At 41.9% G+C, this 27,954-nt stretch overlaps 1 protein-coding gene across 6 annotated transcripts; it reads left to right on the forward strand.

The window, feature by feature from the left end:
* The first annotated feature begins 379 nt into the window (after nucleotides 1-379).
* On the forward strand, nucleotides 380-27,913 carry CAPSL (calcyphosine like). 6 transcript variants are annotated; one of them, XM_054031968.1, is made up of 6 exons: nucleotides 8,471-8,557; nucleotides 12,737-12,873; nucleotides 15,594-15,771; nucleotides 17,604-17,813; nucleotides 20,008-20,111; nucleotides 27,439-27,528. In XM_054031968.1, the coding sequence occupies exons 2-5, from the start codon at nucleotides 12,737-12,739 to the stop codon at nucleotides 20,107-20,109; spliced, it is 627 nt and encodes a 208-aa protein (XP_053887943.1). In that variant the 5' UTR covers nucleotides 8,471-8,557; the 3' UTR covers nucleotides 20,110-20,111; nucleotides 27,439-27,528. The 6 variants fall into 6 exon arrangements, with proteins under 6 accessions (XP_053887944.1, XP_053887946.1, XP_053887945.1 ...); XM_054031969.1 differs by lacking the exons at nucleotides 8,471-8,557; nucleotides 27,439-27,528 and adding an exon at nucleotides 380-679 and having other exon boundaries at nucleotides 20,008-20,653; XM_054031971.1 differs by lacking the exons at nucleotides 8,471-8,557; nucleotides 27,439-27,528 and adding an exon at nucleotides 7,830-7,921 and having other exon boundaries at nucleotides 20,008-20,653.
* The last annotated feature ends 41 nt before the right edge of the window (nucleotides 27,914-27,954 follow it).

The following is a 27,954-nucleotide window of genomic DNA, read 5'->3' on the forward strand; positions in this document are numbered from 1 at the left end:
AAGCAGGAATAAAACAACACTTTGCTGAGCCATTACTCAACAATCCAACCTGGCAGTCAAATTGCAGCCATGAAGCAATGGCTGGAGCAGTGCCAGCCACGCAAATGCAAACTGGCATATTTATTTAGGTGCACAGTAAATGCCTCTGAACACTGGTCAGTGTGAGAGCAACCATTACAATTAGAACAACCCATCTCTTCACCTCATAACACAGCAACATCTTTTCTCTTTACTTACACAAGTTTCTGGACTTCACCTAGGTGATCAGCAGATAGACCTGCTTTGCCAAAGTGATCAATTTTGGCTGTTTTGGGTTAAAATTCACTTTAGCAGTGGGGTAGTGATGCCAAATTCAAGTGGAAGTCAGAGAGGGTGGGGATAGGTGTTCCTGCCTGGTGGTGTGGACTCTGTTTAAAGAGTCCTAGCTACCATTTGAACCCTCCCCCCCCTTCAGTGTTTAAGCACAGAGCTGATCAGACTCAATTTAGAGTCCTTGCTTCTGCTCAGTGATCACTAGCCCTAAAACCATTAATGAGCAGATGTAGGGGGCTGAACCTTAGACCTGGTTTGGGGAGTGTTGTGGTGAAAGACAGTGCAGAGGGTGCAGCAGCAGAAACAACAGAGGCATCCGTGAGCAGCAGCAAAGGTGTCAGCGAGCGGCAAATGGTGACAGAGACTGGTGAGTGGAAGCAGCAGAGATGTGGTTGAACCCAGATTATGGGACTTTGCTGACTTTGGACAACCAACTTTGAATGGGGTGCAAGGAAAGGAAAGGGGAGTGGCGTGTTAAAGGTACATTCCCTGTTGGACTTTCACACCACAAGGTGGGAAACTGAAACAAAAGCCTACTGCCCAAGATACTATAGGGGGCGGGTATTTACCTATTGTTTGCATACTTTTGAATTATTGTTGTGATGTTTTCCCAAATTAATGTGGCGTTCCATCTCCCTTTTAATCGACATTTTCTTTTGTTATAGACAGACTCTGTGCTTGTGAATGGGGCAGTATTGCCTTTTGGAGGCATCCAATGGTGATGTTGAGTTTTCCCAGTTTTCTGGGTGGGGCCTTGTCAGGGTTCCTTCCGCACTCTGAACTCTGGGGTACAGATGTGGGGACCCACATGAAAGACCCCCTAAGCTTATTTTTACCAGCTTAGGTTAAAACTTTCCCAAGGCACAAGTTTCACCTTGTCCTTGATTGCTGCTACCACCAAGTGATTTAAACAAACATTCAGGGAGGGCCACTGGGAGGCTTGAGAATAATATCTTAACCAATTGGTTACAAAGTGAGCACAGATCAACCTCTCTGGGTCTTTAGGACACTGAAAAACAATCAGGTTCTTAAAAGAAGTTTATCTTTAAAAAAAGATAAAAGAATCACCTCTGTAAAATCAGCATGGAAGATAACTTTACAGAGTAACAAAAAGATTCCAAACACAGAGGATTTCTCCTCTAGGCAAAACTTTAAAGTTACAAAAACAGGGATAAACCTCCCTCTTAGCACAGGGAAAATTCACAAGCAAAAACAAAAGATAATCTAACACATTTTTTTGCTATTACTTACTATTTCTGCAATACTAGATGCTTAGTCCAGATATGGCTTAGGGAGATGTATTTACCCTGCCCTGGTTCCTTTGCTGACTCCGAGAGAACAAAACAAAGACACAAACAAAAACCTTCCCCCACAGATTTGAAAGTATCTTCTCCCCTTATTGGTCCTTTTGGTCAGGTGCCAACCAGGTTATCTGAGCTTCTTAACCCTTTGCAGGTAAAAGCGCTACCCTTAGCTATATGTTTAACAGGCCTCAAGCCGGTTCTGTTTTGCAATGTTACGAGGAACCTCTAGATACCCTAGATATTGAACTGGCCCTTGTTGCTGCCAACACACCCAGGCAGAAGGGTTACATTTTGGAGGGCTCATTCAGGATCCTGCGTCAATACCCCTCACAAACACATTTTGAGTTAACCATTACTTTTGGGAAACAATTTTGTTATATTTTGGGATAATTACAGTTTGTGTAATGGCCATATACATGTTAGAGGATTGGTGCAAGAGGATGAATATTGCTCCTGAGGACTGCATTCTAGTAACGGGGATAGCTGAGGCATTGGACGAGGGCTCAACTGAATCCATTTTACCAAGTACACAGTGTGTGGGCAGATGTTCATCAGGGCGGAGGAGGGTGCCTTTGCAGCAGTGTGGGTTGCCAAAGGCAGTGGAACCCACACAAGTTCCAAGTGAGATAGCAGTAGTGGACGGCCTATGAAAATTGATAGCCCCTGGAAGCCAGCCCCACCACTCCCTGCCTCAGATGTAGAGTTTTTAAAGAAGATGTTGGCCTTCTTAGGAGCAGAGGGAAAGATCATGGCTGATGTACCAGGTTTATTGGGCCCTGACCCAGCAGCTCCAAGCCTGGGGGCTGCAGCCTTCCCCGATGTGAGGGCAAAGGCTCTGGAACAAGCATTGGAAAAAGTTATGCAACCCCATCCTGAGCGAAGTCCCTGTCATAAATTAAGGTTATTCTCTGAGGGTGTGGTTCCAATACCTGGGGAAGAAGGCTTTGTACCCTGGCTGGAACACATCCCTGAAATGCTGAAAGAGTGAGCAGTACCAGATACAGAAAAGGGAAGGTGTGTAGTAGAGAGCCTCAGGGGCCCAGCGCTAAATGGGAAAGTATTCTCCATCTTAAAGGCCCATTGATGTTTCTGCCCTTTGTTTCTCTTCCTCCCACATCCTCCTCTCCATTTACCGCCTTCTTTACATAGCTCCTCCTTTCTTGCCTCTACACTTCCTTCCGTGTGGCACCTTCCAATTCCATTTTGCCCTCCCGAGTGTTGAACTTCATTCCTGCCTCATTCCTCATCGTACCTGATAAAATAATCAAACATGGGATAGTTAAGGATGCCATGTAAAGATACATCATTAGGTTTTAAAGTAACAGCTGATAAGACTAATGTAGGTATGGAAGTGGGAGTTCACATCTCCCAGAGCATTGATTCAGGCTGTCTGCAAACACAGGAAAACAACCTGATGTCACTTACACTCACTCCACAGGTGCAAGGCTAAATTTGCAAGAATGATAGCTAGAAATGTTTTTTAATGAAAACTTGGATTTTGCCCATTCTAAATATTCCATGTGGCCTCACAAACATATCCGAGACGTTGAATCCAGTCTGTGAGCATGATGATAGACACTGCTGTACTATGTATCAGGGGGTAGTTATGTTAGTCTGTATCCAAAAACAACAAGGAATCTGGTGGCACCTTAAAGACTAATAGATTTATTTGGGCATAAGCTTTCGTGGGTAAAAAAACCTCGCTTCTTCGGATGCATGGAATGAAAATTACAGATGCAGGCATTATTATACTGACACATGAAGAGAAGGGAGTTACCTCACAAGTGGAGAACCAGTGTTGACAGGGCCAATTCGATCAGAGTGGATGTAGTCCACTCCCAATAATTCATGAGGAGGTGTCAATTCCAGGAGAAGCAAAGCTGCTTTTGTAGTGAGCCAGCCACTCCAAGCCCCTATTCAAGCCCAAATGAATGGTGTTAAATTTGAAAATGAATTTTAGTTCTTCAGTTTCTCTTTGAAGTCTGTTTCTGAAGTTTTTTTGTTCAAGTATGGCTACTTTTAAATCTGTTATAGAATGTCCAGTAAGACTGAAGTGTTCTCCTACTGGCTTTTGTATGTTACCATTCCTGATGTCACAGAGAAAGGTATAACAAGGTTGTTTACTGCTGTATTAGAGAGTTCTTTTATCCTTGTTATAATAAGTCTGTTAGCCTTTAAGGTGCCACCGTACTCCTTGTTGTTTACTGCTGTACTAGAGAGTTCTTTTATCTAACACAAAACTCTGAACAATGCCAGTGGGCTAAAACAGTGATTTTTCTCTGTGTATGTGATACAAATCGGACATCAGGAATGGCATAACAAGACACAAATCGGACATTAGGAATGGTAACATACAAAAGCCAGTAGGAGAACACTTCAGTGTTATTAGACATTCTATAACATGCATCTGAAGAAGTGGGTTTTTTTACCCAGGAAAGCTTATGCCCAAATAAATCTGTTAGTCTTTAAGGTGCCACAGGACTCCTTGTGGTTTATTGCTGTACTAGAGAGTTCTTTTATCCAACACAAAACTCTGAACCATGCTAGTGGGCTAAAACAGTGATTTTCTCTGTGTACATGATACACAATAGATACTGGTAAGTTACTGGCCTCCTCAGACTCTATAAATAATTCTTTATGCTATTCTTCTTTTTCATAGATCCTTAGATTCTAAGGCCAGAAGGGAACATTGTGATCATCTAGTCTGACCTTGTGCATGACACAGGCCATAGAACCGCCTCAAAATAATTCCTAGTGCAGATCTTCTAGAAAAACATCCAATCTTAATTTTAAAATTGTCAGTTACGGAGAATCCTTGGTAAATTGTTCAAGTGATTAATTACTCTCACCATTCAAAATGTACAGCTTATTTCCAGTCTGAATTTGTTTAGCTTCAACTTCCACCCATTAGATTTATACCTTTCTCTGCTAACACATGCCAGTTGTAAAGTACCATATACACTTCCAGTAATGTTCAGACATTTCATCTATGTATTATGTTACATTTACCTGCCCATGTGTCTTCTGCTAGATTATTCTTACTAGTAGTTATCATTGATTTTATCTCATTACAAGTTTCTTTTTGGTCCCATTATTGTGGTATCAGGGCTGTTTGCTGGGCTAAACTGAGACATTCAACATCTGACTAACAGGGATCAAACAAATGCCATGCTCCCTGACTGAGTGCAGCTTTACAGGTATCTAGGAAGGCAGGATTACTCATTTGGGAAGGCCCGGACAAAGAGCTTTTTCTAAAATTAGACAAATTCTTGCTGAGTCTTATTTCTACAGGGAATTAATTCCACAGGTGGCAAGTCTGTTACCGAGAGAACTGTGCCACCACCAGCACTGTAATTGGCTGGCAGACTTGTACATGAGTGATCATCTCTCTATCTGTTGGCTACATATTACCACAAAGCTACAGCCCTGACATTTCTAAGTATGTGCAATGACATTGTTCCTATTTGCTGTAGTCTTCAGGGACTATAAACCTTACTGCTGCACAAGTATGAATGTTTCATGGATTACCACTGCTAATAAATAATAATAATGACTGAAATTGTGAGGCTGGGGGTATTTTTCTTCTATGATTTTATATCAAGACTTGTAATTGTAGTTTACAAAAGTTCTTTCTGTCTTAGTTTTTTTATAATAGCATCCATCACCATATTAGTATCTGAGCACATAATAGCTCCTGAGGGAATTATTGAAGGAGAATTTTTCTCCTGTCCTAATATATTAAACATGCTCATGTAGACCTCTGTAGAAAGCAATAGAGCTTGCCCATGAAGTAAGGCATTGGAATCTGGTTGAATTTGTGCTCATTATAGTGTACTTTGGATAGTCCTGTTTACAGCCAGGCATAGAGAGGGCAGGCCGTAGGCAGGCTTCCCAATAGACATGTCAGTGCATCACAGCACATCCCTTTCTGAATCTTGAGCCTCTTCTGAACACAGACTCCCGGCTGTGCAGTGACTTTGTTACATAAGCAAATTTCAATCAGGGTATAGAATGAGATTTTCAGACTCATTTCATATGTGAACTTTGGAAAGATTTAAATCCATCTATGAACACACTGTGCCTCTCGATCGCTGTAAAATAACTTAAACAAAGATTTTGTGTGGGACTATATTCTCCTTTGGTCAGGCAGCCATTGTCTGTAAGCCTAGTAGCCTAAACAAAGGGTTAAGACTGGGACCCTGTAGTTTTTTGTTTCTCACTAACACAGCTTAAACCCAGGGTTGTGAGTTCAATCCTTGAGGGGGCCACTTAGGGATCTGGGGCAAAAATCAGTACTTGGTCCTGCTAGTGGAGGCAGGGGGCTGGACTCGATGACCTTTCAAGGTCCCTTCCAGTTCTAGGAGATAGGATATCTCCATTAATTCTATTCTATTCTAGCTTGTAATGTCTCCCTAGTTCTGGCCCCGAATCTGCAGTCATGGATTGCTCTTTGAAGTCTTCAGGGTAGAAGTTAAGGAGAGTGGTTGTTGCTGCCTAAAGTAGTGAGACTTGCTCATTGTGAGTAAAAATGACATGAGATATATGTGTGCAAAGTCATAGCCATGTTGGTCCCAGGATATTAGAGAGACAAGGTGGATGAGAACCAACTTCTGTTGGTGGGAGAAGACAAGCTTCCAAGCCTACACAGCTCTCTCTCTCACCAAAAAAAGTTGGTCCAATAAAATATATTATCTCCCCCACCTTGTCTCACACATAAAATATATGGCTAATAACTGAGAGAGCCAGATCCTGTTGGCTGCTGAATGTAGAACTCCCATTGACTCAATGGGAGTTACACAGAGAGGACTAGTAGGGCAGCTCACTCATGTTCTCTGCCTGCTCGCGCTCATGTGCAATGGTAAATATGTGTTTAGAGGTTGTTAGCAAATGAGGAGGAAAATCTCCAACATTTTGGTGAACTCTCCCTTTTTTGATGAAAAGTTGGAATTTTCCAGCTGGCTCTGTTATGGACAGAGCCTACAATGGCAAGGCAGGTATGATGAGGTACTTTATATCACAGCCAGCTCCATGTAAGCACTTTAGTAACTGTCCAAATTCATAAATCATTAACCAGGATTTTGCTTTGAAACCTGGAATGTGCAAACTATGTGCTGAAGGTAGATTGAACAGTGGGGCTGTGGATGTGAATGTGTGCAGTATGTGTGCATTGAGGGGGTATGAGCTGTTATTTAACTAGCACCTCTTATTGCCCTCATCCTATTTAAAGGTCTGTTCCCTCTGTCCTAACACACTTGCAACTCTTATTGAAGTGAATGGGAATTTTGCATACAAAAGAATTGCTTTTCCAAGGCGGGGGCTCTGCATTTTATGGGCCACTTTCTCTGCCGGTATACATAGTCACCAGCAGAAAATCTGGACTTAAATCTTAGTCTCGCTCTTTATTTATTTTTTAACTCATACTTTTGCTTTGATACTTCATTCACATGCAGCACATGCTTGAAGCCATTTGGGGGCATTCCTAGTGCTGTGACAGCTAAATGAATCTTCCTTTAGAGGTTTTCTCCTCTGTCATATTCCCAGAGATAAATATAAAAATAAATCCAGAGCTCTCATGGAGGCTAAAAATTAAAAAAGGGTTTTACATTGACTTAAAATCAATACTTTTCTAAGCAGTGAATGATTAAATGTGCATTGCTTCCTGGCTACACAAGAACTTAAAATCAATTGCCAGGTGGAAAAAAAAGGCATATATTTAAGTCTTAGACATCGTGTAGCTTGGTACCAGGAGGTACATGTTGATGAAGGACAAACTATCTGTCAGGATGCAAAAGTCATCACACTAGTGTTTATCCAAGCAGCCTAAATCATTTTCTGCTCTGGTAATTCATTCTTAAAGTCTGATCCTCCACTCCTTACACATCCCACACTTGCATTGACTTTAAATGGCTTGCTTTGCCTTTAGTGGAAGTTTTGCAGTGTTCAGGAAGCTATTAGAGGGGTCTATCAGCCCCCGAATATAACGTTGCTTGATCTGGTTCACTGAGTTGATTTATTTTACAAACAATAGGTCTCTACTGTAACTTTCTGTAAATAGAATAATTGTGTCTAAACAGAACAGAGCATGAGGATTTTGTATCCTATCAAATTTTGTCTTTTCAATTTTCTTTTTTCAGTGGATTAATGAAATCCCAGGATTTCCTTATACCAATTCTTCTTGAATGATTCTTGGAAATAGTGAAATAATCAACTGCAGAGAGTACGTCAGCACTTTGATTTTTGTGGAATCAAAATGACTAATTCTTCCCTACTTTCTCTCATCTTATTTGGACACAGGAATTACAGCAGTGAGTTTTTTGGAATCGTATCAAGTCTTGAATAGATGTAATTTTTTTACAAATGCATGTTTAGATAGAGCACTATCTTGTAATCTTTACATAACCCTTTTATTAAATAGGGAATTTGGATGGGCAAAGAAAATGGAGTCAAACCCTCTATTGTTAATCCATATGCTGCAGGAAGATCTGCGTACAGCCAGGTGGGCAGAAAGGAGAAGGGTGAGGCAATTTAGAAGACAGAAAGAAAAAACAAAACAAACAAATCTGCTAATCACACAACACAGGCGCAGCACAACTACTCCTAGCTGGTGGCTCAGTCAGTAAGGGAAGGTTTGGCCTGTCACAGCGACCAATGTCTCCCTGGAAACACAGGACGGTAAACTCCAAGCTCCTGAAAAAGTGGGGGCTGGGATATGTAAACAAGTAAAATGAGATAGATGGACAAGGAATCCCTCCAGTCAATTTGGGAGCTTTCTATGGCCCTGCTTCAGTTACCATGAGCTATCCAATCAAAGCAACAGGGGCGTGACCTGGAGGAGAGAAGGAGGAGGTGGTGGGGAGAGAGACAGGACCAGTTTTCCAAGCTGAACAAGAAAGCGTCCATAGTTTCAGGTAGAAGTAACAGGTTACAGATTAACGTTAAAGGTAAAGAATTTAATTTAGGAATTTAAAGGTAGGGGACTGGGGAATTCAAACATTGCAGTTATATGAAAGTCCGTGGTTTCAGAAACTCATGCTTTTAAAATGACGAGTAAGAAACTTGGCAAACAATTGCGAGGTTTTGATGTTCAGATTATTTGTAGGAGTGCTATTGGAAAAAAACAAAAAACAAAAGAGATTGTCAAGAGTTTGAGCTGTTAAGTCTCCATGGATTGGGACTCTTTGGGGCAGGGACGGTGTGTAATTAATTGTGTTTTGACAGAAATTAGCACCTTGTGGGCACTATTATAATCCAAAGAATGATGTGTGTTTTCACCTTTCATACCATGCACTTTAGAGTTTTTCAGAGAAATAAGGCAGGGGGTTTTAAAAGGTTCTGTTGGGCTCAATATAGGGGTAACTGGGTGAAAAGTAATGGTCTGTGATATGCAGGATTTCAGACTAAATGATCTAATTGTTCCTTTTGGTCTTAAACTCTATGACTCGAAGGGGGCTAAGCATCCAATTTTCATTATATTTCAATGGGATTTGGGTGTCTAACTCCTTAAAGTTTCTTTGAAAAACCCAGCCTGAAATTTCATTTTTATTTTTACAATAAAAATAAATCTTAATTTATTTTTACTCTGACCATCCTATGTGAAGCACCATAGCCAGTAAAAAGTTAACTCAGGCAACTGTAATTGCTAAAAACTTCAGCAATTATTCAATACAAAACTCTGTTTAATGGTAAGGAATTAAACAAATCAATGACCAGGTCGCCCTTCTCTTATGGGAGACAGCTGATGATGTTGTACAGTTGGGATAGGAAGCAAAGACATATGAGATGAGTATAATGACCTTTCCTTGCTTTATCAATGGCTATTAATGCATGTTTATAAGGCACATGTAGAGCTGTTTTTCTGCATGTCTAAAGTCACTAAATCTTTTAGTAATCATGCATATTTTTAACCTTCGGAACTTTGGGATAATAAAGTTATGTGTCACCCATAAACCCTTGCCCACTCTGTTACTCCTTTTTGTTCTATGTGCTACAGCAGGAAGGCAGTATTGCAGCAGTCATGTGATTTTTGAAATATCTAGAAGGCTGTGAATTCATCACCTCTGCAGAAAGAGGTCATACCGCTGAGTGGGACTGGAAGATCTATCATAGGGAATAACTCTGACTCAGAAAGGGTCTGGACTCTGAATGAAAAGGGCTTTTCTATCCTTCTCTATGCTATTATGGAACAAAACAAGTGAAACAAGATGTACAGTGTAAGGTCCTGATCCTGCAATCGGATTCACTAGCATGGACTCTGCATCTGCATAGACCTTAGTGGGAATCACATGGACATAGGGTCCGCATCAGTGTCTCCAACTGCAGATTCATGGCCTAAGTTGTCATGTTTATTATTCGTTTGATCAGTTTTTACTGTGACGTTACTTTAATCCAGTTTCCGCTGTGAATGTAAAAAGGCCAGATTTATCCCTGGTGTAATTCTACTGATGGTTATATCTAAAGGCACTGATTGCAAAGGGTTTTCCAGTAACCACCAGACTGGATTGGCTTGTCTGTGGAAACCTGCTTTTGCACTCCTCCAGGTGCCGCAGAGGTCTGGGGAGCAGACTAATGGTGCCCTATCCTTACCCCGTCAGAGAGGAGAAAAGTGGTACAGAATAGGGGAAGGGAATGTGAAGGGCGGAAGCAGCAACTCCACTGCATGCATCCCACTTGGAAATTCCCTGAGCGAAATCAGCTCTTGCTCTATGCTCACTCCAGTGTATACCTGGAGAATGTGGCATAAGCACAATATGAGTGGCCTCATGAAGAAGCCATGCTGACAGGGGGGACGAGGCCAAGCAGTCTGCAGAGGGGTGCCTCTGGGAGAGACTGGAATTTCCTTTCCCCATGGAGAGTCTAATTTTGGAAGCACCATAATTTATTGCAAAATGGTATGATGTGGTCCTAAATCTTTCAGGTGTCTCTCACCCCTCATCAGACTGTTGCTATGCCCCTTGATGGGTCACAAGAGGAAATTCCTTATTTTATTTTTGGGGATTTTCACCCATCACCCATTCAAACATAAGATATTTTTTAGTATCAGTTAGTGGAAAATCCAGCATTAACAACCAGCAGCTATTGGCTTTGCTGCAATCATGTCTTTCAGAAGATGATGGGTTTTTTGTTTTACTGTGACTTGGCTCTATAACCTTTGTCCATTCAAAGATCTGGTGCTAGATCCTGCTCCCACTGAGGTCAAGCAGAATGTTGACATTAAGCTGAACAAATACAGGATTGGTTGCTTTATTTGCTACATATTGGGAGTCTGTGGAAAGGGAGCTTTAGGAGGTAGCAGTGCACGTTGAAAGCAATATTTTGATTGCTGGAGGTAAGGAGTTGTTTAATTCCTCTCATGCTAATGTCTTAGTAGTGATTCCGAATCAGGCTTCTTAAAGACATGTCCATGGGTTCCCAAAGGCAGAGCAACAGTCCTCAATAGGGCAACAAAAGTGCACTTCCTACAGCACTTTAGGGCTTTGTCTACACACCATATACCAGCATGACGAAGCTGCACTGGTCCTAGCAATGACATAAGCGGTAGTGTAGATAGTGTTCGGGCATTTTTACCATCATCTTCTCTACTAGATGCATGCTGCAGGATGGTTTGATATATGTTTATTAAATGTGCAGTAAAGATTTTGAAAGGACTATAGTTCTAATGTCCTATATTACATGTAAGTCATATCCAAGATGTAAGTGTTTTCTCAGTGTAATGTGTTAGTTATGCAGAAGAATATCTTTGTGAATAGAATTCAAACAATTGATTTATTCAGCCTTATGAAATGTGTTGATAATTGCGGTGTTGAGTTTATGTAAGTGTGTGCAGGCCTTGCAAGTAATAGCAATATTTAGCACTTGTATTTTTAATGATAAATGTTAAGAGCTGGAAGGTGGATGTATGGAGCTGTATATGGCATTAGGGTGAACATTACTGTAATACTGTGTCCAGTTCTGTCCACACTTCAAAAAGATTGTTGAAAACTTGGAAAGGGTTCCAAAAAGAGCTACAGATTGTTTTGAGGTCTGGAAAACATGCCTTATAGTGAGAGACTTAATAATGTCAATCTATTTAGTCTCTAAGGTGCCACAAGTACTCCTGTTCTTCAATCTATTTAGTTACCCTACCCAAGAGAAGGTTAACAAGTAACTTAATCATGGTCTAAAATCTCTAAAAGAGATTTCTGATAGTAGACAGCTCTTTAATCTAGCAGAAAAAGCATAATGAGATCCAATGATTGGAAGATGAAGCTAAGCAAATTCAGACTGGAAATAAGGGTGTGTACATTTTTTACTATGAGGGTAATTAACCATTGGAACAATTTCCCTGGGGACATGGTAGATTCTCCATCACTTGAAGACTTTAATCCAAGATATGCTATAGCTAAAACAGAAATTCTGGACATGATGCAGAAATTATTGAGTGAGGTATAATGCAGGATGTCAGATTAGATGCTTATAAAGGCCCCTTCTGGCCTTGAAATCTATGAATTGTGTGACATTTGTAATGAATGTTGTATGTGTTGTTATGGTATGTTGGAAATGGATCCCTTGAACAAGAAATGGTTTGTAACACTAACAGGGTCCATTTGGTTTGGCTGCCTGGTAGAGTTAGTAGAAATAATTTTGCATTTTTACACAGGGTCCTAGAACCTGAGACCTGTTACAATCCTATACAGTTGCTAAATATTATTGCTAAACATTTGCTCACATGTGGAAGTATTAAGGTCATCTGGATGGCCTGCATTTGTGTAGGTTTTTGCAGCATGCCACACAGTTACATTATGTTGTCGTTTGTCTCACAGAGAGAGCTAGCATTTACACATGGTTAGCATAGATCAGACTCTTGCTAGCTGTTCATTTCCTCCCAAGGGCAGCTTGGATTTCCAGTTTTGTGCAATGATATTTTTGAGTGATAATATCAAATGGCCACAAAAGTCTTTCTAGTAATTCATTAACGAGCACAAAGCTCTTACAAGTGAAGTATTTGTGCAGTCTGAGGAAGTAAGATGGGTTTCAGTATTCAAGACCATGTTTTAAAGACCATACCTGGTAATCAGTGCCCATCAGATAAAGCCTTTTTCAGCTCTGTGAATCTGTGCTAAAGGAGGAAATTCTTGTTCTAGATGCCTGGTACAGCGAGGCACGACCGAGACATGGCAGTCCAGGCCAAAAGAAACCTGGCCAAAACCACAGACCCAATTGAGAGGCTTCGGCTGCAGTGTCTAGCAAGGGGGTCTGCAGGCATCAAAGGACTTGGCAGGTAAATCAAGAAGCCCAAATACATTATTAAACCAAAGAATTTGAGTAGTAAGATGCTATATCAATGTGGCTAAAATGGGCTTAAGCTGCAAAATATCAGCCATTGATTGACGTCAGTGGCAAAACTCCAACGGACTTTCATGGAGCCAGGATTTCAAATGCTCCAGAGTTCAGGGGTGTTTGGATTTGGGAAATGCAACTGCAACTCCAGTACTATTTTTTTCTTCAATGATTTTTCAATAAAAATACAAAGCTAACCAATTAAACAAAAGAAAGCAACGGAAAGAGCCAGGAGTTGAAATTAATGCAAGTATCTGCATCACCAACATCAAAACAAAGGGATGTAAAGGTACAAGGGCCAGATCCAAATCCTTATTCTTCAGTGAAATGACACTGATTTGTACCTGCTGATGGTCTGGACCACAAGCTTCCTGCTTTGCACATTTAGCTTCTGTTTTCCTATTTAAAATTTTGATACGGGACAGGGCTTGGCTGTGAGGTAGGGCCATTAGACCAAAGTGCACGGCCATTGGATCAGTGTGCACTAGTTTGATACAGTACCCCATGAGGAACTATTGGTTAAAATGAAAAACATGGGGATCGATATGAAAATCCAGAGGTGGATAAGGAATTGGTTAATGGGGAGAATGCAGCGGGTCGTATTAAAGGGTGAATTGTCGGGTTGGAGGGAGGTTACTAGTGGAGTGCCTCAAGGTTCGGTTTTGGGACCCATCTTATTTAATCTATTTATAACTGACCTCAGGACCGATTGCAAGAGTGGGCTGATAAAGTTTGCGGATGATACGAAGGTGGGAGGAGTTGCAAACTCGGAGGAGGATAGGGATACTCTGCAGGGAGACTTGAATGAGCTTGTGAATTGGAGTATCAGAAATAGGATGAAATTTAATAGTAAAAAGTGTAAGGTGATGCACTTGGGGACGAATAATAACAATTTTAGTTACAAGATGGGGACGCATTGGTTAGAAGTAACGGAAGAGGAGAAGGACCTAGGGGTCCTTGTGGACCGCAGGATGACTATGAGTCGGCAATGTGACGTGGCGGTGAAAAAAGCCAATGCGGTCTTGGGATGTATTAGGCGAGGTATATCTAGTAGAGATAGGGAGGTCCTGCTTCCGTTGTATAAGGCGCTGGTGAGACCTCATTTGGAGTACTGTGTGCAGTTCTGGTCTCCAATGTTTAAAAAAGATGAACTCAAACTGGAACGGGTGCAGAGAAGGGCGACTAAGATGATCAGAGGAATGGAAAACCTGTCGTATGAAAAGAGATTAGAGGAGCTTGGGTTGTTTAGTCTGACAAAGCGAAGGCTGAGGGGGGATATGATTGCTATCTTTAAATATATCAGAGGGGTTAATACAAGGGAGGGAGAGGAATTATTCCAGTTTAGTACTAATGTGGACACGAGAACGAATGGATACAAACTGGCCGGGGGGAAGTTTAGGCTTGAAATTAGACGAAGGTTTCTGACCATCAGAGGGGTGAAATATTGGAACGGCCTTCCGAGGGAAACGGTGGGGGCGACGGACCTGTCTGGTTTTAAGATTAAGTTGGATAAGTTTATGGAGGGAATGGTTTAATGATAAAACATAGTAGCCAAGGAAAACCAAGCAATGGTACATGAACAGCATAATGGCCAACAAGGGTCAGGCTAGAGACTCTTGCCTATATGCTCGGGGTATTACTGATCGCCATATTTGGGGTCAGGAAGGAATTTTCCTCCAGGGTAGATTGGCTGAGCCTCTGGAGGTTTTTCGCCTTCCTCCGCAGCATGGGGCAGGGATCACTAGCAGGAGGGTCTCAGCCGATTGAAGTCACTAAAACACAGGATTGGGGACTTCAACGGTAGAGTCCAGGGAAGGGTCTTGCGGCCTGCAGCATGCAGGGGGTCAGACCAGATGATCATAATGGTCCCTTCTGACCTTAATGTCTATGAGTCTATGAGTCTATGAGTTAGTTACATGTGTATATTAGTTAATGACCTCTCAATGTAAGTGGATTAGAAAGACAAAAGAAATATTATTATCCCCATTTTACAGATGGGGAAGAGAGGCACAGAGAAATTAAAATGACTTGTGTGCATGGCCAGACTTCCTGTGTGACCCTGGGCAAGTCATTTAATCTGAAAATGTTTTTTAGTAATTACATCATGTATGAGTCATGTTGTATCACAACTGCATCTATGTGACACCAATTTTAATGTAGTTTTCTGTTTCATCACTGGTATAGTTTTTTCTCCTTCTGAGCTGAGTTTGACAATTCTTTCAACCGTTCCCAACAGCTATGATTTACCAGATGGCTCAGTTTCAATACAATAATAATTATTATTATATTGGGGTTGGATTTTTAAAAATACTTGTATACTTCCTTTACTGCAGTCCTGTTTAAAAGTAAAACATCTTCCATGTGGAATTTAGTAGTTTGTGTTTTGTGAAGGTCACATTTCATGTTCAGAGAGAGGGAATGGAAAATAGGCCTTGCCAAACTGGCTAGGTGGGGTAAGCAATGCTGATTGACAGGCATTGCTCATTACCACCTCAATACCTGCAGCCCTCCTTTTCTCTGAAGAGACTTTAGGAAGAGGAAATGTTATCCCAATAAGGTGGTGGTGTCCCTTTCTAGTCCTAATAAACTGTCATTCTTCTATGTAAATTCTGCCTCTTGTGCTACTCTCATTCTTCATTTTAAACACACGTTTTTCCACAGAGTATTTCGGATTATGGATGACAACCAAAACAGAACCCTTGATTTCAAAGAATTCTTGAAAGGGTTAAATGATTATGCCGTGATGATAGACAAGGAAGAAGCTCATGAGCTTTTCAGTATCTTTGATAAAGATGGCAACGGAACAATAGACTTTGATGAATTTCTTGTAACATTAAGAGTAAGTTTCCAAACAATGTGCTTTTTTGTTATCTAAATGAGAAAAATCCTGTTCCATGACTAGCCGAACAGTCAAGTAATAGGTCAACGCAGTTCTATTTTATCAGTAATCCCGATATCTACAGAAATATCGAAGGGGCAACATCAGTTTGAAGAATTTCATTTCCATCTAAAAATGAGAAAGGAAAGGCGGTCTTGTGGGTCAGTCTCTGGGTTCAGTTCCAGGGCTTTACTACAGACTTCCTTGGGAAAATCACTTACTCTCTCTAGGTCTCACTTCCCTATGTAAAATGGGGATGACAATTCTTGCTTGTCTGCTTACGCTGTAAACTCATTAAGGCAGCAAGTCTTCTCTTTGCATGTGTTTATACAGTGCCTAACACAACAGGGGCCTTATCTTGGTTTGGGCCTGTAAATACTGCTAAAATACAAATGTAAAAACAGATCTCTCTTATACCTATTGTTGTTACAAGTGACATCTAATATGGAGAGAACAGAAAGATTTTCTAAAAAACATTTTAACCTGGTTTTTCAGTTTGTTTCTCTACCTTTTGATAGATCTACCTTTGTTCCTCTACCATTGCCAGAAAACAGTCAGTTTCACTATTTAGTCCAGGGGTTGGCAACCTTTCAGAAGTGGTGTGCCGAGTCTTCATTTATTCACTCTGATTTAAGGTTTCGCATGCCAGTAATACATTTTAACGTTTTTAGAAGGTCTCTTTCTATAAGTCTACATACAACAATAGTTTAGTTATATATTATAAAGTAAATAAGGTTTTTAAAATGTTTAAGAAGTTTCATTTAAAATTAAATTAAAATGCAGCGCCCTCTGGACCGGTGGCCAGGACCCGGGCAGTGTGCCACTGAAAATCAGTTTGTGTGCTGCCTTTGGCACGTGTGCCATAGGTAGCCTACCCCTGATTTAGTCAATGGTGAATTGCACTTCCTGTCTCAAGCACTTGTCTAACAGGGTGACAGTCACACTCTTCTCTGGGTAGCATTTATGTGCACACCATGTCCTAGGCTCTCTGAAAGTATGTTTACTAGTAACAGCAGCAGCAGCAAAGCTTGAAGCTGAAACTGGACAGACAGCAGACAGACATAGGATAGGGTTACCATATTTTGTGCCTCCCAAAGGAGGACACTCCACGGGGCCCCGCCCCCGCCCCAACTCCGCCCCCTCCCCAAAGTCTCCGCCCCCTCCCCTGCTTTCCGCGAACATTTGAGTCGCGGGAAGCCTGAAGCAGGTAAGGGGGAGTGTGGGGGGAGGAGGCGCGGCCCAGGCTGTCCCCGGCCCACCACCCCAGGCCCGCCCAGCACTGTGGTCCCCGGCCCGGCCCCCGGGCCCCCGGCCGAGCACCCCCGGCACCGCACCGCCGGTCCCCAGCCCGGTCGCCGGCCCGTCCCCCGAGCCCCCGAGCCCCCGGCCTGGCCCCGGCCGAGCCCCCAGCCCGGCCCCGCCGGCCCGGCTCCGCACCGCGGGCCCGGCCCCGGAGCCCCCGGCCCGGCTCCGCACCGCGGGCCCGGCCCCAGAGCCCCCGGCCCGGCACCGCACCGCGGGCCCGGCCCCGGAGCCCCCGGCCCGTCCCGGCCCCGCTCCGCCAGCCCGTCCCGTCCCCCAAGCCCCCGGCCCGTCCCGACCCCCAAGCCGCCAGCCCGACCCCCGAGCACCCGCATTGCCGGCCGGCATGTCCCGATTTTCCCGGACATGTCCGGCTTTTTGGGCTTTCCCCCCGGACGGGGATTTGGAGCCCAAAAAGCCGGACATGTCCGAGAAAATCCGGACGTATGGTAACCGTAACATAGGATTAATCTGTTAATATCTGCTTTCAGCCTCCAATGTCTAATGCCAGAAAAGAGGTCATCATGCAAGCATTTAGGAAGTTTGACAAAACCGGTGATGGTATTATAACCATTGAAGACTTACAGGGGGTGTATAATGCAAAGCATCATCCCAAATATCAGAATGGAGAATGGACAGAAGATCAAGTTTTTAGATCCTTTCTAGATAACTTTGATTCACCGTATGAGAAAGATGGGAAGGTAAGTGGAATAGCCCAAGGCAATTGAAGGGCGCTCCATTGGATGCACAACTAAAATTATTATGTGAGAAAACAAGCCCAATATCCAACAATTAAAAGCATGTACAGTGCATCTGTGCCGTGTTTATTGATACATCCTTTAGATTAATAGTAAAATGGATGTACAGCCATGAGGATAATATTCTTTTATTTCTTTCCCTTCATTAATACCCAACTGCTTTTTTAATGCAGAGAGCTATCTTTTTGAATAATTTGGGCAATCAAAGTATAGTGGACTAAATCCCGTGTTCTGTACTCACTGGGTCAGGGCTCTGTACCTGAGACACTCTGCAGCTTCTTTTGTACCGCTGCTCTATCCGTGGCAGTGGTTGGTGGTATCATGTAGCAGCAGATCCACTGATTTTACCTCTTCAGCCTGCCTCTGACACACCCCCAAGCCCGCTGCATATAGAACAAAATTTGAACATATGCAAAATTGTAGGATTTGGGATATTTTTGTAGTTACTTGTCATTGATTTGCAAATAATGTGATATGGCATCAGACTATGCATTCCACCTCAGGGCAACAGCACACTACATAATTAAGAAAAGTGCAATTATTGCTAATACACAGAGCTTGATTTTCAAACCCCCTGTGAGGAGAAGATTCTCCACCTGTTAAAAAACTCAATGCATGGTCTAGTTTAAGCACTGAGTCCCTGATTCAGGAAAGCATCCCTATTCAGGACAGTATTTATGCATGCGCTTAGCTTTAAGCATGTGCTTAAATACCATTGAGGTAAAATGGCATTGAAGTCAGTCATGAATAAGGAGATGGACTTATGCACATACTTTAGTGCTTTCCTGAATTGAGACCAGAGTTCAGATTTCTGTTGCCATATGTGCCACTAATTGACCTTAACAATGTTTTTTGCACTTTATAAACATTTTCAACATACAAACATATTTAGGAAGTAAATATAATTGTTCCTACTTTACCAAAGCTCAAGGTCATAGAAAAGTCAGCGTCAGAACATGCATCTCTTGTTTCCAAGTCTTATGCCTAATCCACTAGACCACAGGTCCTTCTCAACAACAAACTTGACCTCTCTGAATTGGAGTCTGATCCGAGCCACACCACTGATGTAAATTCATGGAGCTTCACCTCAGTTATCCAAAGCCTCCTGTTATTTGAAACAAGGACATGTCCCCTGATGTCAGCAGCGGGGACCTGGACTTGTTTTTGTTAACAGGTGGTTTCAGATAAGCGAGATTCATATAATGGAGCTGGCAAGGATGTCTGCTTTGGTGAGCAGAACTAATTTGTTTTAGCCAATGTGCCTTAGTACTGAGCTTCAAATAAAAATCACCTTAGCAAAAGCACTACAGTGGGAAGCTGGATGCCTGTTTATAATAAGCGGAACAGGCTTTAAGGTCCAGCCCCCGCAGTTATTGAATCGTTTTAGGTGTCTCCCAAACATAAGACGGGAACAATGACTGGGAGGTATCTTTTTGTATAATAGCTTTATTCAAAGTACTGTATAAATGGTCCAAAGATTAAAACTATGCAATTTATATAAATGAAGAATTGGAAAAATATTTCTCCACATATAAAAGGTTATGCCAATTTAAAAAGTGGACAGGTAGACTAGTCGCTTTTGTAAATGGTTTCAACCCAGAAATGCCTATCAAAATAAACAAAACTCAGCTGGGATTTAAACACTGCTTTCTCTCTTTTAGTCAGATCTACTCTGAAGAATGGCATCTTTAGCTTGATAAATGGAAATAAAACTACAATCTCCCAATAGCACCCGGAACCCATTCCAATTCATTCATTACAATGTAATGAATTTGCTATCCAAATTCAGATGAGTCAATGAGAAAATTACATGGCAATACTTGTCTTTTTGAAGGACCACAGCTTCACTGATTCTATCTTTCAGTTTTCAGGGAAGATGAGAACTCATTTTAAATAGGTTTATTTAGAGAACAGGACCTCTACATTTTAGGACTTTCTACTGCTGAAGGAGTTGTATCTTCTTCATTTTCCCTCCTGTCTTAGGTTCCTTCCTAATGCAAGATAACTTGAAGCAGAGGGTGTACAGTATATGGCTTAAATCTCGCTCATTTACAGATGTTTATTTACGTATAGTATGTATGTGTTATGACATGAAGAATGAAGGTTTCCTTTTCTGTTTTAAAATTTTCTGCTTTAGGTTACAACAGAAGAATTCATGAACTACTATGCAGGAGTCAGCGCTTCAATAGACACTGATGTCTATTTCATTATCATGATGAGAAATTCTTGGAAATTCTAACTGTACGATTAAGGAAACAAGACTTTATTTCCATCTTCTTAGCTCCACATGATTAAATATGTTCACAATAATATGGTCAGGTTTCCCATAATAGTACCTTGTAGTCACTGTGCTGATTTCAGTATATCAGAAGAGACAATACTCACTCTACCACATTGTTTTGGCAGGACCATGCTGAACTGATGAACATCATAGGCTAAGAGGAGATTTGGCAGCCCTGCCAATAATCACGCCCCTCATTTTTCCTCCTGCTCCCCTTATCTATGTTGTTTCTTCTCTCAGATGAGTAACCAGTTTCTCCTGAGTCATGTGTGTTAGGCACCTTTTGTTCCCAAACATGTCCCCAAATTCATGTTAGGCAGCTGTGTTTCAAAGAAGGTATCATAGCACCAGAGCAGAGGATTCTGGGATGTATATACTCAGTGTATAAATGTGTAAGCATTTTTGTAGCATGTATACTGTCCTAAAGCTCCATAAATTTGTCTTCCTTCTTTTTCCTTCTATTCCTTTGTTTCTTGACTTTCTTCTCATTCTCTGGGACTATTTCTCTTATCAAAGTCACCAGTAGGCATAGATGCTTTACAATGTTCTCTTAATTGTGTAATTGGAATACCTACCAGTGCTCCACCCAGTGTCTATGCTGGACCTAAACTGAAAGACTGTACATATTACTAAGCTACTTCTCCTGGGAATTTTTTATGAACTCAAGAACCTTAGAATCTTATTTTTTCTTGGCTTTGCTGCTGAAAAAGACTGGACATTAGTTAACTTGAAGAGATAATAGGACTCTCCTGTCATGTCAGTGTCTGTGAGAGCTGATGTTTGGTCAGCTACCTGTGAGAAGAGGGATGGTAAGAGAAGGGGCCTGTCTGAAAGCCATACTTCCTCTAGTTATCCTTGCTTTGTTTCCTTTTCTCATTTCTCTTGTCAGTTTGTCTTTGTCCCAGAGTAAATTGTTGTCGTGTAAATGGTTTACATGGAGCAGGATTTACTCCAATTAATTTGTGCAAGTGTCATATACTTTTGTTTTCAATCTCTCAATCCTTAGTAAAAGACTCAAGGTTTTGACAACAAATTGAACCATGTTCAGAGCCAACAAAAAGTGCTATGGGCCACATTTTCACAAGCGCTTAACACCCAGAAGTGGCACTAGATTTTTCAAGAGCTCTGCTCTTATTTACATACCAAACTAAGTATCAGAGGGGTAGCCGTGTTAGTCTGGATCTGTAAAAAGCAACAGAGAGTCCTGTGGCACCTCATCCTCCCTGATTGAACTATCCTCGTTATCTCCAGACTGATTCTTGCCTGCATATTTATACCTGCCTCTGGAAATTTCCATTACATGCATCTGACGAAGTGGGTATTCACCCACAAAAGCTTATGCTCCAATATATCTGTTAGTCTTTAAGGTGCCACAGGACTCTTTGTTGCTTTATACCAAATTAAGTGGCCTGATTTTCAAAAGTTCAGTGTGTGATTTTTGAAAATCTAACCTTAAATCTTACAATGGCAGTTAGTAGCTACTGAGCACTCTAAAATCTGGCCCTGAGCTGTTTGGAATCCTGGCCTTATGGGGGACACACTTGCTATTTTGTTTAAATATGACCTATCATCACAACAGTAGGTATCTGGAATTCCTCACCACAGGCTGTGCAATCTCAATGTTTTCCTTGATCCGGTAAGGCTCTGCACACTTGCATATATTAATAACTATGGAAGTTGGTGTGAATGGAAAGGGAAATTATTTTGATTAGATAATATGTGTCATCAGGGAAATGAGGGCTCTTTACATAATGTGATGCTGTTGTGGACCAACAAATAAATTCATGTACATGAAGTAGAAAGGTGCCTTACATGAATAATACATATGCCATTTCACATGCTGGCAGTTGTAGGTAGCCACTTTCTTATTAATTTATTTATTGGTTCTGTAACAGGTATATTATCTACCTTGCACATTTTAAATAAAGATGTAACATCAGTGGGCTCTGAGAGTCACAAAGTGAAAAATGATCCCACTCTGGCATATACCGTATCTAAAGACTCCCAAAATCCACAGTGATCTGTTGTGCTGACATTTAATCAAGTGAAGTGAAAAGTTTTGTCTTACTAACCTTAACTCTTGACCAGTTTGTCTGTTTAATACTAACCATATAAAATTCTAACATTTATTCAAGGCCAAGTGCAATATGCCTTTTCAAACGCAATTTTTTCTTTGTAAATGGATGAAAAGTTCTGACACTGCAAAACGTATTGTCCCTGATCATACACTATTAAAGTCAGTGGGAACTTTGCCATTGACTTCAGGGAGCAAAAGATCAAGACCATTGTGATTAATGAAAGATCACTGCTTTGAGATTAGGTTTCCCTTCCCTTACTGCACCAACCCTGAGTAACGGAACTTTGTGCAGGGAAGTGAGTGAGGTGAACAGGGACAGAATTGGTACATCCCATTCTGCAGACAGCAGGACTCAGTGGCCACTATTGCCATAGGCTGAAAACCAGCTGATCTCCCTTTGGATTCTCTGTACGTAAGTTCTGGGCCACTGGGATTGGTCCTGCTTTGAACAGGGGGTTGGACTAGATGACCTCCTGAGGTCCCTTCCAACCCTATACCAAACTAAACCCTTCCAACCCTGGTATTCTATGATTCTATGGTCTCTCCCCTGCCACACACTTTTTTCTGGAAGTCATTATACGTGAATAAAGAACCCTGAACACTTCTGTGGAACTGTTACTGATTCTAATCCCTCTGGAAATGTTCCCATTCACTTCAGTAGAATCAAGCCCTCAGTCCGCTTTTTAAAACAAAACTTGTAACTGCAGAAATGGTACATTGTATGCAGGGGGGAAAAAGAGCTGAGATGAAATATTTTTTGCCCTCTAGCAAATATAGTAGAATTCAATGGGGATCTCTACTATAACAAATATAGTTTTATTTGCAGGTATGCAAAATCATACAAACAAGCATAGCACATTGGCGGCTAAATTGAAAAAGTTATATACTAAGCACCAGATGCTGCCACCCTTGACCCCTGGGCAAAACTTGCATTGACTTTAACAGAAGTTCAGTGCATAGATCAAAGGCAGTATGGACCTAAGGGTTGAGTCTGGTCTCAGATGCCGTTATAAATAATGCTGTATGCTCGGAGCCAGCAGCAGTCTCTAGCACAGTTGTATGCTCTACTGTAAAAAGGGATAGCTATAAAATTGCATTGCATGAAGCTGAATCCATTAGAGAGCATCTGTTAAACTGTAGTTTCTTGTGCACTTTGGTCTAAACAAAGTAAATACCAAAGAGATGCTGTAGAGAGGCTTGTGTGGCTGTACCATATATCTTCTAGAGCTCGATGCTGCAATCGGCACGGCAGCGGCTATTAGAAGATACGTGGTAATGCACGCCAGTTTATCTGGGATTGGAATTAAGATTCTAAAATGTTATTTAGCACTTTGTTCGATGGGGTGATTTCTCATTTCTGATCATGAAACTCAAGCTACACCGGGTGGTTTAAATTGTGGGGGAACAACTTAGTCTGAAGTATGTAGCGTTTTCGATTGATATGTGGAACGCCCACTGATGTCAATAGGAGTGATACATGTGGATCAAGGGCAGCACAGAATCCTAAATTGGAACACAAGCCGCAGTTGGAAACCATTGTTAACAATGAGCTCTGTGGTCCCCTCCAGTCTGTGCAGGGGACAAAGGAGCAGGACTTCTGGTCGCATGTTACCCTGATTCATAGAAGCAGCAGCTCCCCCTCCCTCTGCCTGAGCCCATAGAAGCTCGCTGGTGCAAACAAGCACCATGTGTTTGAGCTCCCCTGGTGTGTGAAAGGTAGAGATCCAGAGAGCAGCTGCTCCACAGAGCATGTTCCTCAGGGACAAATGGTTTTACAGGCAAAAAATACAGCAGGAGTTAATGCTAGTGCAGGCAGAATTAACTTTCATTCTTCACCTTGTACCTCTGGCAGAGACGAGAATGATAAGCAAATGGAGCTGTTGGGGTAGTGAGCTGGGCTGCTAAACAAGCCATTCTACCGGTGGGGTGGGAGGAATCGGAAATTACATTGAGAGGCTAGTCATCCACATGGGAGCCCCAGCATATGCAGGTTTGGAGTCAGAATTCTCCCATTGAGCCTTGGGTCTTAATTGACTGACTTGCCATAGGCCCTAAGTCCTCAACAATATCGAAACTTCCACTTAGTTTTTCCTCTTTCTTAGTTTGTGTGGGGGTGGGGGAGTTGCAGGGTGGGGACAGGGAGAGAGAGAGAGAGAAACATCTTGGCTGATGTGCTCAAATCCTTGTTTAATTCACATTAACTGCATGAAGCCTGCAGTTAATATGTAAATCATAAGTATGCTCCTGGTTCAAGGTAATTAAGTTCTGAACAATTGGGTAACTAAACATATTCCTGAATGCAGACTGAGAATCTGACTCTGTTTGGGCACCTTGGTGCTAGTCTCCTCACACAAAGCCGCTTTAAAACTGGCAGATCAAGCTGGTAGAGATTTCCCCTGCAGATGGAAAGCCTTAGCTGGTGTGGACCCATCGTAGTGGCTCCGACATCACCCACTCCTTACATCCAGCTCAGGAAGTAAGGCTGGGAGAAAAAGTGTTTCCTAGCAGTCTGTGGCTGATGCAAAGGCCCTGGTGGCTGATAGCAGACAGTAGAGAGGTCACCAAGATATTCCTGGACACAGAGGTTCAGTGATGGAGCATAGGGAGATCCATTACAATTGGCTGGAAGTTTTTGGAGATGAGGGAGTGCATGTGTCAGTTGCAGGTACTGATGTAGGGCTCCAGGATGTGAGGGAATGGATTGGACAGGAATTGTGATACCAGGCAGTGTGGTAGGATTTGGGAGGGGGAGTGATCAATCTAGTCACTGACTCGGGTGAACCTACCCTGCGTTATGGGTTCTATGATAAGGAGGCTTGTAAACTTGGTGCCTGTGATAGGTTATATGGTGAGGAGCCCTGTAAACCCCCACCCTCCCCACACACACACTGGAACCAATTAAATGCCTGGTATAGGAGAGTGTGGGTGATGAGTGGGTAGTACCCCTGCCTTGTGTTAAAAGTTTAATAAAAGCTGTGGCCTGCTGCTTGACACCATGCATATGTCTGTCTTCATTTTGTAGCTTCTATACCTTTGGTAACTGAAAAACAATTCTATAGCCATAAATGAGCCCAGTGCCACAAAAGGATGTAAGCATTGTGATGTTACTCATCGCAGCACCTAACTTTTAGGTGCCTAGAAAATTACAGAAACAGCACTACGATCCACAAAGCCTGCATTAGGCACCTAGGCTCCTATACAGTGAATGGAGAGCAAGAGGCAGCTAAAAATGCTATCTAGAAAGGCAGCATGCTGGGGGGAGATACTAACCAGAGGCAGGGCCGGATGTACATCCTACACACCCCAAGGCACAGCATCTTCAGTGCCTGCCCCCTTCGTGGTGCTAGGGTGACCAGATGTCCCAATTGTATAGGGACAGTCCCGATTTTTGGGTCTTTTTCTTATATAGGCACCCATAATCCCCCACCCCCTGTCCCGATTTTTCACCCTTGCTGTCTGGTCACCCTACGTGTTGCGCATAGTTTTCAAGAGGTAAGGCACCCGTAGAACGCCGGCACCCCTAGGCACGTGCCTATTGTGCCTAATTGGAAACCCACCCCATACTAGAGGGTGGGTGTGCTAAATCCTTAAGTCCAGGCTGCAGGGAAGTGACTATCTCTGCTTGCTATTGGTGAACCAGGGGAAGATAGGTGGCTAAATGCATGTAGGGCCTGAAATAAAATAGCAAAGGCGGGGGGGGGGGGGGGAGGGAGGGGAGCAGAGGTGGCTCTCCCTTAAAACCTTTAGCTTACTGGTTAGCTATTCACCCAAGATAAGGGATGGCTAGACTAAAGTGGAACAATTTCAATAGGAGAGATTGAGAGAGTCCCACATCAGAATGTTCCATAAGCGCCCCCGCGCCTCGCTCGTTTTGTGGGCACTTACTTGAGGGATTCGATTCACTAGGCAGCCTCTGCCCACACCTACCAGATCAGGCCTCTGCATGTGACTTACGCTGCCAAATGTCTGTCTTTCCCAGTTTGCGAATTGCTCTGGGGCTTAGGCCGGAGACAGGTGCACAGATGCCTAGATTGAGTCAGTGGCATGCATGCTCAGAAGCAAAAAACCGAGAATGTTTACTGTAAAAACGTAGGTGCCAAATGAGTTTAGGTGCATACAGGATTAGGCAGTGGTAGACTACAGTGGTGCCTAAACCTGTGATTTAGGCTCCAATGTACCTCCATGGATCACACCCTTGATGTAGAAGCTTAGGCATTGTGGCCCAGATTGTAAAGGTATAGAGGTGCCTAACTCACATTGCTTTCAATAAGAATTAGCAGCAAAATACCTTTAAAAATCTGGCGCTGTACATTTTATATTGAACCTAGCCCTGAATAAGGAGAATACTTTTCTACATGAACATGGGCACATCTTTGCTATTGATCCACATTCAAAACTCCCATTGACGTCAGTGGAAGTTCTGCCTGAGGAATGGTGGTAGGAGCCCATTAGTATTCAAAATGGGGATTTTGACTAATTGAAATATTAATTAAAAGTGTCTGCTTTCCACAGAAAAAAATGATATTTTTGTCACAAAACAAAAAACCACCAAAAACAAATATTTTGGCTAAAATCCAAAATATTTTGGGTTTTGGCCAACATTTTTCAGAATATGAATTTGTGCTGATTATTTTTTTCATTTTTGTCTAAATTATTTTTTGGGGAAAAAAACTTTCAACCAGCTCTAGTTTTATACTATAATTTCAGTTCTTAAGATATTTCTAAAATGTATTTTCTCTTCATTGCTCCTTTTGAAAGGTACTGGGTTGCTGTTCTAACCTTGTCATTTCTTCTCCATATTCCTGCTGGTGGTGGCATTACTACTGGACCACTTTACTCTATTGCGATGTCTGAGTTGTGAATTTTATTCCTATCTTGCTGTGATTAATAACATCTGGTAACCTTTCTCATATTCATCATTTCAGGACAAAGGGTCCTGCTCCAGTTCTCACTGTAGGAACTGGGAGTATTTCAGACTCTCAATTTTGATACCTATGTGAGCAGAGATTTTTGCAGACAAGCAAAAGTTGCCAGTAACAACGAATTTCGATATTGAAATGGTTGACAATTGGACATAATCAGACATAGCTGAATGATACTAATCAAATGTTTAAAACATTTTTGGAATGTATTAAACTTTCTGATTTGGTCTTTTCTCAGTGTATGGTGTTCGTGTGGCTAATAGTTAACTTTGGCTTTCTTGGTTTTAGGTGACAAAAGATGAGTTTTTGAACTATTACGCTGGAGTTAGTGCGTCTGTGGATAGTGATGCCTACTTCAATCTAATGATGATGAAATCCTGGAAACTATGATTTTTGCTATTACTACTTTTTGCATCAGAGACTATAAAGAAGTGCAATGTTTTTCAGGAGTTCAGTGTGGGTTTGATTTTTTTCAGCTGATTCCTTGGGCTAGATTTTCAGAAACATGCAATGACATTGCACCTGCAAAATCCCAATTAACTCAACCCTTGTATATGCTTTAATATTTTCAATAGGGGGTTTGTAATAGGCAATTAACATGCAGGGCTTAATGACAGTCAAAAGAACTGAGTGAGCTAGGAGATGTGGTAATCTATTTAAGTTTGCAATTGCATTTTCAGTGTAATCACTTGTCTGTTGTATGGCCATGTATTAGATTTGTAATGTAGATATTTCTGATGTATATAAAAGCACTAATTTGTAATGTTTTGTTCTATGCTGATCATCATAGTAAGAGGTTTATTT

The sequence above is a fragment of the Malaclemys terrapin genome, chromosome 6 (genome assembly GCF_027887155.1).
Source record: "Malaclemys terrapin pileata isolate rMalTer1 chromosome 6, rMalTer1.hap1, whole genome shotgun sequence".
NCBI classification, from domain to species: domain Eukaryota; kingdom Metazoa; phylum Chordata; order Testudines; family Emydidae; genus Malaclemys; species Malaclemys terrapin.

What these genes read in the sequence shown, in the direction of transcription:
- CAPSL (XM_054031969.1), top strand. Translation starts at nt 12,737, where the DNA reads ATGCCTGGTACAGCGAGGCACGACCGAGACATGGCAGTCCAGGCCAAA. An exon ending in GGCATCAAAGGACTTGGCAG is followed by an intron (nt 12,874 to 15,593) that starts GTAAATCAAGAA and finishes GTTTTTCCACAG; the next exon opens with AGTATTTCGGATTATGGATG. An exon ending in AATTTCTTGTAACATTAAGA is followed by an intron (nt 15,772 to 17,603) that starts GTAAGTTTCCAA and finishes ATCTGCTTTCAG; the next exon opens with CCTCCAATGTCTAATGCCAG.